Consider the following 12169-nt stretch of genomic DNA (forward strand, 5'->3'; position numbering starts at 1 on the left):
TAGCAACCTACCAGATCCTCCCAGGGACTTCACTGTTAGGAGATAGAAATCTTCTCCTGTCCTACCAATGTCCCCTTACGAGAGGTACTGTATTTGGCGGCATCTGCTGTCTATCCCAGCGATCACATAGAGTCTTCTTCAAGGGTTTCAGCCTTTGATTAGATTCATCCTCCAAATATGTCTCTAATCCCCTTGAAACACCCCCCAGAAAATAACATCACCACAAAGTTAGTAATTTTGCATAAAGATTCAGAATACGAATTCCTTGTGTATCCAATCACACCTGGACAATAACAATATTTTATTCTATTCCATTCCATTCCAATTCTGTATTTTGTTATTCACTTCTCTTCTCCTTCTCCTTCCTGTTCTACTCTACTCCTCTCCAATTCTGTGTTTTATTATTCTCTTCTCCTTGTCCTTCTCCTTCTTTTACTCTACTCCAATTCTGTATTTTATTATTCACTTCTCTTCTCCTTCTCCTTTCTATTCTACTCTATTCTATTCCACTCCAATTCTGTATTTTATTATTCACTTCTCTTCTCCTTCTCCTTCCTCGTCTACTCTATTCTACTCTATTCTATTCTACATCGACCCCAGGACCATTCCTACATTTTGGTGAGGGGGAGGAAGAGAACATGATGGCAACCTTGAGTATTCAACAGTTATCAAGCACAAACTCACAAGAGAACAAAACTCCTCCAGCTCCTGCAGAGCATTCCAGTTTATAAGAAAAAAATATATTTTTTTTTAAACTGAGCTGCGATCAAGCTGCGTTCTTGGCAACAGGTTCCTCTTCTCCAATGCTTGTGTGTTTTTTTAATAAGCCAGCCACTCTAGCCAGGCAATCTTCTGACCCTACTTAACTCCGGTCAGCTGAAGTCATCTGAGTACATCTGCTATAACTTTCAAGCTCAACTCCTACTGACCTTGGAGACGCAGTCGCACAGCTTCATCCTGGAAAGTGATTCATCATTATTTATTTTTCAGCATCTTCCCCCACCCCACCCCACCAAGATCTCAATCTTGGGCTTGACTTGACACCCAAGTCCAACTTGAGTTGGCCAAGTCCCAATAGCTGTTGAATCCACCGCTACCCATTGCCAATCCTGTAGAGCAGTTTTTTTTTTTTTTTTCGATCTTGGGGATTTGAAGATGGGTGGACTTCAACTCCCAGAATTCCCCCAGACGGCTTGAGAGACGCTGCTCTAGGGGACTAGCAATGGGTCCAGTTTTATATCTATCTATCTATCATTTTGCATGTATTGACAGCAGCTAGGATTGTATTTGCACAATACTGGCAAAATGAGAAAACTCCATCAGATGAGGAAATAATTTGGAAAATATTGGACTGTGCAGAGATGGATAGATTGACATTAAAAATAAAGGGCAAAGAAGATACAGAATACTACTTAACAGGGAACAGATTTTACAAGTGGTTAGAGATAAGAGGTAGAAATTAGATGAAGAAGGATTATTGCTAGGTATGAAGTAAAGATAGTTTATAGTAATAAATATGCCAATACAACGAACAGAACTACAAATAAGCTAATAGAAAGAGAAACCTAGTTAAAACTATGCTGTTACACTATTACTAGTGTACACTATTAATATATACGTTTATATTCCTTTTTTGTTCTGTCTTTGCTTTTCTGTAAATGATAGGCCCTGACAATTCAAAGTGTGTGTGTGTGTGTGTGTGTGCACAAAAAAATAAAATAAAAAAGGACTGGCAATGGGTATCGGTGAGGCGATTCTGGGAGTTGGAAATCCAGCCATCTTAAAGTCCCCAAGGTTGAAAAACACGGCCGCAAGGGAATACAAATTGGATCAAAACAACCTGTAAACTGTGCCAATTGCTTGTTGTGTAACTCTGGACAGTTGCGTAAACTGCCCCGATGCTTTCTCCAGCTGACTTCCTGTCCCAGAGGCACAGAAGACACGTGGAAGGGTGAGGTGGATTGTTCTCATAGTTGGGAACCTAAGCAAAATAAAAGACCTGGTGAACGTTATCAACGGGCAAGGAAGCCCCACCAGAGAATCACAAGAGACGTAAACTGGACTGTCGAACAAAATCCCCAAACAGGTTGTCCTGGCAAATAATTTCTACACTTTTGTCACGAAAACCACATGCATGTTCTAAATGTAATAGGAACAAGGATGATACAGAGTGCCTTGTAAGATCATCATTTCTTGATAAATCGGCTGCTAAGATCAGTTTCTTGATAAATCAGCTGTTTTCCACAAACATATTCACAAACTGCTGGAAGTAAAATAGCGTCCCAGTTTCTCTGATTCTTGTAAGAATTCCGACACATGTCCCATTTAATAAAACCATGGCTCACTGCAGGCCTCCAAGATATTTTACCTCTTTCGGGGGGTCTTCTAGATCTCATCCCACCCAATGGGCACTTGAGAAGATGCCAGTTGTTCTCGGAGATGAATAAAAAGAAGTAAAATAGAAGGTGTTTTTGGGTTGTTTCCCACCGTTTGCTAAGACGTGGTTTGCTCGGGTGTGGTGAGATGCCACGGGTTAATCAACCAGCTAAGATTAAAAGGCATGATGTAACCTAATGTGTGAACAGGTCAAGGGGTAAGATTAACCTCTACAGAAAGGGGGGAGGGTAGATTTGTAAACCAGAGGAGACTGACACAATACCTGAAGGTCTGAGGTCTCCGTGGTGCAAATCACATTTATTCACCAACACCTCTACTCACAACCCCCAAGTCAGGTGTAAGGCTGAACAGGCCTCTCAGGGGCACAAGCATGGAAAGAACAAGAAAGAAGAAGACCTGGAGAAGGAAGGGTTGGTTGATTGAAGAGTTGCAAAACTTAAAACAGACCAAGAAATATAGGTATATAAGAGCCAAAATTCCACGAAGTGCTATCTCTTGGCCCCTACTTGAAAAGGAACAATTTGCTAGCTCCTGTTAGGTCAACGTAAGTTGGAGTAGAGGATTTTTTTCCCCCCCGAATGCCTCGTTCTAGATGTTTGGGGCGTTGCCTCCCATAATTGTGGGGTTCTTGGTTTCTTGCAGACATTTCATTACCGAAGCAGGTGACATCATCAGTGTGATGGTCCTTGATATAGCACTGATGATGTTACCTAGTTGGGTCATGAAACGTCTGAAAGAAAACCGCCAAGCTCAGAGAGCCCAAAAGACCCTACAGTTTTTCCTCCTCTTCTTCCTCCTCCTCCTGCTCCTCCTGCTCCTCCTCCTTTTCCTCCTCCTCCCTTCTAGCACTGATGATGTTACCTAGTTGGGTCATGAAATGTCTGAAGGAAAATTGCCAAGCTTAGAGAGCACCAAGGACCCTATAGTCTTCCTCCTCCTCCTCCTCCTCCTCCTCCTCCTCCTCCTCCTCCTCCTCCTCCTCCTCCTCCCCCCTTCTAGCACTGCTGATGTTACCTAGCTGGGTCATGAAACATCTGCAAGAAAATCGCCAAGTTCAGAGAGCATTAAAGACACCACAGTTCAACCCCATGCTTCAATGTTTCTCTTCTATCCTCCCTTAATTGTTAAGGGAACTTTGCTATTTATAGTTTGAAGGGTAACCATTTTTAGCCCAAAAGCTTCTTGCAGAAAAGGGAGAAATGACCTCATTATTTTGTCTCCGGGTTCTGAAGAACATCAAAATATCTGCAACCTTTGATCTGGAGAGAACTCACCATATTCCTCATCCTCCTAGCAAAACCAGGTCATGCTACAACATCCTTTTTTCATTCTGTTATGGACAACATTCCTGGTTTACTATCGTTAATAGGCCCTCAAATCCACAAATATTCTCCCTTTTTAAAAGTCACATTTCTCCATCGCTTCCCCTTCTGGTTCCATCATCCCCTCCGCCCAAACTCATTTCCCAACAGACACACAGAGATTATTATTATTTTTTTGCAACAAAGAACTTCACCCAGATACCTGAATTTACAAGAAAATGGACCAAACACAGATCAAACCTTGGAGAAATATACAATAAAGACCTTCACTGTCCATTTTAGCCTCCTTCTGTCCAGAGGTTATGCAAGAAGGTGAAAACAAACCAAGTTTCCCCTCTACCCTCCCTTTTTTTCTTTTTTTCTTTTTTTCTTTTTTGCTGGCATATAATCACCATTCCTAGTTCCCAGATCCATCCCGATCCTTAACCCAGAGGAAGACGATCAGGCTTGTTAACACATCACAAATTCTCTTACCAAATCTGAACGATTCCGAAAAATGCCAAGCCCCCGGAAAAATATATATATATATATGTATGTATATATAAAATCAATCCATTTGCTAAAATCCAAGAGAATTCTTAGGAAACCAAGTTAGGATTATGGTAAGGAAAGAAGAAAGAAATTCCAAGGGGTAAAACAAAACCAAAAATAAGTTCTGGCCTTCATCCCCAGTTAGGGGGAATTTGGCTTGGAGAAAGCGGGGTTTGCCGATCATTTCTGGCCTTCGTCCTCCTTTCTTGGGGGGTGGTCCAGGACATGGGTCAGTGGTGGCCCATGGGAGCTGGTCTTCTTTTGGATCCAAGGAGAGAAAGTTGACCAGAAGACTTGGGTGCTTACAAGCTTCTCAACTGGTGTTTATGGAGGAGGGGAGCGATTTTTTTTTAAACCCATAATCCACGTTCAACGGTCTCTTAATAGCTAATCAGATTAGGTTCTCGGAGGAGGAGGGGGGAGGTAGGCCGGACTGCAGCGGGTGGGGGTGGGTGGGCAGGAGAGAGGCAGGTGACCTCACGGCCAGGGTGACGGAGCGAGGGCCAGTCTAGATGAAGCAGGGAGACAAAAGAGTAGAGGTTGGCGCTGCTGGAAATGGTCGACCCTTTGCAAGGTGGTGAGATTTTTATTTTTATTTTATTTATTTATTTTGATATGTCAATCGCTTACAAGGTAATAGGTATAAGTATATACATAGTTATGAATACATGAAATGGGTACATATAAGAAAAATAAAAGAAACAATAGGACAGGGACGGTAGGCACGTTGGTGCGCTTATGCACGGCCCCTACAGACCTCTTGGGAAAGGGGTGAGGTCCATAGTAGACAGTCTAAGGTTAAAGTTTTTGGGGTTTGGGGATAAAAAAAAACCACAGAGTCAGGTAGAGGATTCCAGACATTGACCCCTCTGTTATTGCTGAAGTGGTATTTCCTGCAATCGAGTTTGGTGCGGTTAACCTGGAGTTTGTGTCTATTGTTTGATTGCAGAGAAAGGGATGGAGAGAGAGTGCAAAAAATGAAGGACGGGAGGGAGAAGGAAAAAGATGAAGAGATCCAATAGAGGGAAAGGCAACTGGGGGGAGGGGAGCCATGAGCTAAGAGCCAACTCTTTGGCCGGAGATTTGAGAGACAACCCATTTGAGAAAATGCTGGTTAGATGTTGGGCAGATCAGGAGACCACAAACAGAAGAAGGTGGCTTGAAAGAGAAAGCTGCAAGACGCCTTGGAAGGGATTGAAGTCTCCCGCTGTGAGTCCAAAATACTTCCCCCCTTTTCTTTCTTCCTTTTTCTTCCATCATTTTCCTTCCTTTCCTCCCTCTTTCTTTCCTTTCATTCCTTCTTTCCCCTTCCTTCATCCTTCCCCAGCTTCCTTTTTTCCTTCCTTCTTTCCATCTTTTCCTCTCTCCCTTTTTTCTTTTATTCCTCTTCCATCATTTTCCTTTCCTTCCTTTTTTCCTTTCTTCATTCCTTCTTTCCCCTTCCTTCATCCTTTCCCCAGCTTCTTTTCCTTCCTATTTTCCATCTTTTCCTTTTATTCCTCTTCCATCATTTTCCTTTCCTTTTTTCCTTTCTTCATTCCTTCTTTCCCCTTCCTTTTCCTAGCTTCTTTTCCTTCCTTCCTCTTCCTTTCCTCCTTTCCTTCCTTCCTTCCTTTCCATTATTTTCCTCCCTCCCTCTCTTCTTTCCTTTTTATTCCTTCCATCATTTTCCTTCCTTCCTTCCTCCCTCCCTTTTTCTTTCCTTTCTTCCCCTTTATTTTCCTTCCTCTTTTCTTCCTTTTCTTTCCTTCCTTCCTCCCCTTTCCTTCCTTCCTTCTTTTTTCCCCCTTTCTCTTTTCTCTTTTCTTTTTGCAGGATTGCTAGATAACCAGGAGAGAACGCGAAAAGTAGATCAAACCGAGCCAGGAAAAGGGACTTCTGCAGGAATCAGATCTGGGGCAGCCCATTTCAAAATCAAACCGAGCGTTTCTGTTTTGCACCTAACACAGCTTTCTTTGCAAAAAAAAATGTAATACTTCTGGCAGGGGGACTATTTTGGGGCAGACCCCTGTTGGGTTGAACACGCTGTTGTACGGGGGGGAGGACGGGGGCTGGCAAGCAGGTTCTTCAGCCGAAACTGGTGGGAATGGAGCCCTGCGACAAAATGCACGGAAAACGGGCAGGTTGCAGGGAACAGGTAAAGGTCGTCTAAACCTTTGCACATGGGACAGTTAGGATGATAAAAGGAAGGACAATAAAACACATTTTATTTTCATCACCGAGATTCTGTGCCTCTTAATATTTCACTTTAGGAAATGAAAGAAACGGAGGAGAAAAATTGCACAGGAGCAATTTTTCAGCCCCCCCACCCCACCCCCCCCAAAAAATTGGGTCATTTCTCCATGATATGGAGAGTCCGTCCTAGGGAGAGAGCAGGTTTTAAGGGCCGTAAACCCAGTTAACCAGAATAAAGCCTAGCCTTGTTTAATGTGGGCTTGGCAGTGGTGCAGTGGCCTAGAGGTGTTCTCGCCTCACAATCAGGAGGCTGTTGAATTTGATCCTAAGTAGAGGCAGATTATTTCTCTCTCTGGTCACAACGAGAATATATCCGCTGAACAAAACTCCACGCTGGCAATAGGAAGGGCATCCGGCCATTAAAACACTCTGCTAACTCCATTCAGTTGCCCCGACTCCACCCCGCAAGGGATTACGGGGTCATTAAAAGAGGATCGTTTAATGTTTAGTGCTGGTCTAATGGAAAGGTGTACTTGATTCATGCACCCACCTTGTTAAAAGTTGTGCAAACTTGCTCCAGGGTGGTGTCGTGCAAAGCAATTTTAGATATGCTGCAAAGCAGGCAGTCCAGTTTTTGCAACTGTGAAAATAACGAAGCGTGCGTTCCGCAAATGCTTGCCAGCTGCAGCAGTCCTCCACCTACAACTGCTCGTTTGGAGACTTGTGTGATGATACCGTGGCTCTGAAAAAAGTGACTTACGGCCGTTTCTTTCAATTATGACCGCCGCAACATCCTCGCGGTCCCATGATCAAAATTTGGGAGGTTGGCACTGGTATAGAGCATCCGGGGATCACGTGATCGCCACTGTGACCCTAACCGACCTCCGGCGGGCAAAGTCAATGATTGGAGAAGCTGGATTTGCTTAACGTTGACAAGATTTGCTTAACGACCGCAAGGATTTGTTTAACAGCCAGGACAAAAACGGTCATAAAATCCCACACGAATCGCTCAGCAAGTGCCTCGCATAGCAACGGGAATTCTGCTCCCAACGGTGGCCATTAACCTGAGGACTAGCTGTATGTACAAAACTCTGAAAAGCCGTGGGATCTTTTTAACTTTACGTCTCTAAAGGATCTGAATTCCCCACATTTAAGGATTTAAAGCTCAGCAGGACTGTGCCAGTAAGAGAGATTAACTATTTAACTAAAAGGAAATTAACTGATTCCCATCTTTCTCCCGTGCCGCCACCGCTGATTTCCTTCTTCGTCGTCGTATGTTATTGATTTAATCTTATTTGCTTGTTATCTTATAAGTGATAATTTTGATGTTGTTTAAAATGTTTTTATGCTGTAAGCTGTAGCCTAGAGTCGTTTTAACACAGGACAGATGGCAACTGTTTCATAATAAATACATAAAGCGAGTAAAAACTATTTTCCCTACAATCCCCAATTTTGACAGGCCAGTTTTTCAACCCATCGTTTGGTCCCTCGCTGAGTTAGAAGTCAACATGTTATGAAAAAGAACTGCAATGCCAGCGACAAGGAAGAAGAGGAGGTGGGCTACTCTTTGCTTAAAAACAGCTCACGATGCCATTTATTTAGAAAATAACCTTTTTACAAAAATAATAAACTCTGCAAAAAAGAGCAAACGTATAAAGCCAAGCCGGGCGTTCCTAGAACTGGGTGTATCCAGAAGTAAACACAACAAACCATGTTTAGGATGGGCTTGAAATAAGCCAGGAAAGGTTGCTTACGGAGAAGGTTGCAAATGCATCCTGTAACGTGACACTAAGAAAGCCTCTTCCTTTGAGGTCGGGTGGAAAAAAAGCCGTGGAAGACTCCAAACTTAGCCAATTTAAAACTTTTGGACTTCAACTCCCAGAATTCCCCAGCCAGAATTCAGCATGGATAAGAACCAATGTGGCTAAACTACCTTTATTGCATTTTTAAAAAAATGGGATAAATTCCTTGATAGCGGGTATGTGGTCGACGTAATATATCTTGATTCTCAGCGAAGCGGGAGGGGGAGGAGCTGGCTGGGGAATTCTGGGAGTTTGAAGTCCACAAGTCTTAAGGCGGCCATGTTTGGAGGCTTCCTCTGCAAATGGACCGCAGAGATGGACCTCGGGAATAAGAGAAACGCCGACGGATGAAATTCAGAGATCCCGAGAAGTAGATCTTGCAAAGGTCTGGCAGCGTCGTTTCTCGGTGACCCAAAAACGGGCCCCCTCATACGTCGTTCCCATTTCTGACTCTGCCAGAGTGGCGGCTTAAAACGACACAGACTTCCCTTCCCGGCCTTATTTTAGATTCCCTAGCTGGACAGCAAGCCGGGGTTGTTGACACTCCACCTGTGTCGATCCAGCGGACAAAACCACGAAATGGGGGGGCGGAGATAAGTGATCTGCTGGCCGAGACGCTATCTCCACACGCTCCCTCCTCCCCGGCTGCTGCTGCTGCTGCGAGAGTGGGAGGCCAGCGAACCGGAGAGCTTCTTCCCGTCTTCCCAGGAGGGTGGGACCTCTCGCGACCAGGCCCTGAGCTCCCCGCCCGCCGGCTGGGAGGGCCCTGAGGAGGAAACAAGGACAGAGACTGAAAGTGTTCCCGGGGTCGGGATTTCCTTGCCTGCCTTGCTTGTGGGGGGGGGGATTAGGAGCAAGAGGCGGATATTCAGCCGGTTCGGACCAGTTCTGCAGGACCGAGAGCGGAAATTTGGAGTAGTTCCGCAGAACTGGCAAATGCAGCCTCTGACTGGCCCCTCCCCCATCTCTTCTCTGCCTCCCATCGAGTCCCAGCTGGGTCTCCTCTGGTTGCCGTGCACAGGAGAACGGGGCTGGAAAGCAGGTTAGTGGGGTGGGGAGGGAAGGGGGATTTTGCAGTATCCTTCTTCCCCTGCCATGCCCACCAAGCCACGCCCACAGAACCGGTAGTAAAACAAAATTGAATCCCACCGCTGGTTAGGAGCCTTGTCAGTCTTCCCAGTTGGACTAGAAGAACGCCAAGGTCCCTTCTATTCTATTCTCTCTCATCTCTCTACCACTTTGTTCTGTTTTTTTTCTACTGGGAAACCAGAATCTTGCTAGATGCTAATTCAGAACCAAAGGCTCTCGGCTGCAACCTTTTGGAGAGGGAACAGGGACCCCGTCCTGACTTGGAAAAGAAACGCAAGGAAAATGTCCAGGGATCCATCTGGCTAGAGGAGAGCCAACTTCTGGGAAATCAATCTTGCTGGAAATCACCTCATCGGGGCACCTCATTTTAGGAGACGCAGCTGTTCTATTCTATTCTATTCTATTCTATTCTATTCTAAATTCTATTCTATTCTATTCTATTCTATTCTATTCTATTCTAAATTCTATTCTAAATTCTATTCTATTCTATTCTATTCTAAATTCTATTCTAAATTCTATTCTATTCATTTTCTATTCTATTCTATTCTATTCTATTCTTATTCTATTCTATTTTCTATTCTATTCAATTCTATTCTATTCTATTCATTTTCTATTCTATCCATATTCTTTTCTTTTCTTCTTTTCTTTTCTTTTCTTTTTTCCTTTCTTTTCTTTTTTTTCTTTTCTTTTTCTTTTCTTTTTTTTCTTTTTTTCTTTTCTTCTTTTCTTCTTTTCTTTTCTTTTTTCTTTTCTTTTCTTCTTCTTTTTTTCTTTTCTTCTTTTCTTTTCTTCTTTTCTTTTCTTTTTTTCTTTCTTCTTTTTCTCTTTTTTCTTTTCTTTCTTTTCTTCTCTTTTCCTCTTCTCTTTTCTTTTCTTTTTTTTCTTTTCTTTCTTTCTTTTCTTTTCTTTCTTTTCTTTTCTTTTCTTTTCTTTTCTTTCTTTTCTTTTTTCTTTTTCTTTTCTTTTCTTTTCTTTTCTTCTTTTCTTTTCTTTCTTTTCTTTCTTTCTTTTTTTCTTTTCTTCTTTTCTTTTCTATTCTATTCTAAATTCTATCCTATTCTATTTATTTTCTATTCTATTTATTTTCTATTCTATTCATTTTCTATCCTATCCTATCCTATCCTATCCTACTCTACTCATTCTAATTCTATTTCTATTCTAGTTTGTCCCTGCTCCAGAAATACAGGTAGTCCTGTATTTGTTTAGCGACTGTTGGAAGTTACAATGGCAGTGAAAAAAAAGGCATTCAGGAATGGTTTTCACACTTATGACTGTGCCGGTGTCCCCGGGGTCACGTGATCAACATTCAAGCCCTTGGTGACTGACTCGTATTTATGCCGGTCGTGGCACCCCAGGGTCACATGATACCCTTTTGCGACCTTCTGAATTAGCAGAGTTGGCGGGGGAGGGAACCAGATTCGCTTAACAACTGTGTTACTAGCTTAACCACAGCAGCGATTCGCTTCACGGCGATGGCAAGAAAGGTTGTAAAAGGGGGCCAAGCCCACTTCCCAAATGGTCTCGCTTAGCAGCAGGAACGTTGGCCTTGGCGGCGGTTGTTAAGTCGAGGACTGCCCCTAATCACGCCTGTAACGATGCACCTACCTCTTTCCTCATTGATTCGGACAATTTCGGATCGAGGTTCCGGCGGGCTGGCAGGTTCCCGTCGCCTTTGGTTTCTGGGCTGCATGCAAAAATCCCAAAATTCAGAAGGAGGAGCCGTTAGAGCAAAACCCAGCCGCACACACACAACACACACACACACACCCACACACACACAGAGCTCTCCACCCCTGGAAAAGTTGGGGCTGTCTCCTCCCTCTCTGCCACAGGGAGCGCAGAGGTCCGAGGGAGTCCATCCGCCCCCTCTCCCCCAAGCCGAGAAGCGCCCCTTACACCTTACCCGTTCTGCCCTATCCTGTGCAAGTATTTGTACAGCTCTTCTGCGGAGGGCACAGGTCTCCCCTTGGCCTGGTACTGTTTGAGAAGGAGGGAGACGGCTGCCACGTGGCTGGGAGACAGGATGCCTTCTTCGTGGGCTGGGGGAGAGAAGAGGGGGAGAGAGGGGGAGGACAGAGGAGAGGGAGAAGAGAGATGGGGAGATGGGAGAGGAGACAGAGTAGAAAAGGAGAGACAGGAAGAGAGGGGGAGAAGAGAGGAGAGAGGAGAAGAAGGGGAGAGAGGGAGAGGGGAAAGGGGAAGAGGGGAGACGGAAGGGGAGGGAGAGGAGAGAGGGAGAGAAGAGGAAGTGAGAGGAGAGAGGAAGGGAAGAGGGGAGGAGAGGGGAAGGACAGGGAGGGAGGGAGCGGAAGAGGAAAAGGGCGGGGAGAGGGAGGGAAGGAGGAGGAGGAGGAGGAGGAGGAGGAGGAGGAGGAGGAGGAAAAAGAAAAGAGAAAAATAAGTCCAGGGCTCCAAGCGTGGCCAACTGGACCCACACTCAAGGAATGACCACGTACCAACGTTCTGTTTGGAGGGGCTCACTGGCTCCAGGCTTAAGCAGACCGGTCCAGATTTGGGCAGGGGGACTTTGGTTTTGTGGACGGCGGCGCTGCTGGGTGGCTGGATGCGAATCGTGCTGAAAGAGGACTGCGCCGGATCCCAGAGGGCTGTGGACCGTTCGTGATAAAGCTGAGAGTTACCTGGGGAAAGAGCCAGGAAATCTTCAGGTGGGGAGGAGCAGAGGCCTCAAGGCCATCAAGAATTGGAGCAGAGATCAGCTGCTCCCAGAATTCCCCAGCCAGGAAGGTTTCCCAGAATTCAGCATGGACAGGACAAGGACAGATATATCTTCTCCTTTTAACTGGGAAACTTTATTAGTCAATAGTGGGAATGCGGGAGGTGTGATAGATTAAT

At 44.7% G+C, this 12169-nt stretch overlaps 2 protein-coding genes and 1 long non-coding RNA gene across 7 annotated transcripts in view; 1 reads left to right on the plus strand and 2 right to left on the minus strand.

Moving 5' to 3' along the window:
• GUCY2D (guanylate cyclase 2D, retinal) overlaps positions 1-4531 on the minus strand; it is a 46185-nt gene extending 41654 nt beyond the window's left edge. For 2 of the 5 annotated variants that reach the window (XR_015745883.1, XM_087946775.1), the window contains exons 1-3: positions 4194-4531; positions 2660-2793; positions 1841-1981 (exon numbers count right to left, since the gene is read on the minus strand). The gene's annotated coding sequence lies outside the window, so the exon portion shown is untranslated. The remainder of the gene's footprint in view (positions 1-1840; positions 1982-2659; positions 2794-4193) is intronic. The other 3 variants (XM_087946778.1, XM_087946777.1, XM_087946776.1) reach the window with 2 other exon arrangements.
• Positions 4532-4635: 104 nt separating this feature from the next.
• LOC148129196 (uncharacterized) lies at positions 4636-6463 on the plus strand. Its single transcript, XR_015745884.1, has 2 exons — positions 4636-4827; positions 6066-6463. It is a non-coding gene; the product is annotated as an uncharacterized LOC148129196 (long non-coding RNA).
• A 2251-nt stretch (positions 6464-8714) lies between these two features.
• CNTROB (centrobin, centriole duplication and spindle assembly protein) overlaps positions 8715-12169 on the minus strand; it is a 31805-nt gene continuing 28350 nt past the window's right edge. The window contains 5 exon segments of the mRNA XM_087946779.1: positions 8715-8927; positions 8930-8993; positions 10922-11000; positions 11220-11355; positions 11773-11955. Coding sequence (XP_087802905.1) covers positions 8845-8927; positions 8930-8993; positions 10922-11000; positions 11220-11355; positions 11773-11955 — 545 coding nt within the window. The 3' untranslated portion in view covers positions 8715-8844.

Source organism: Notechis scutatus, chromosome Z (assembly GCF_049901735.1).
Source record: "Notechis scutatus isolate UNSWTSFEM ecotype Mainland chromosome Z, rNotScu1.2, whole genome shotgun sequence".
Lineage (NCBI taxonomy): Eukaryota > Metazoa > Chordata > Lepidosauria > Squamata > Elapidae > Notechis > Notechis scutatus.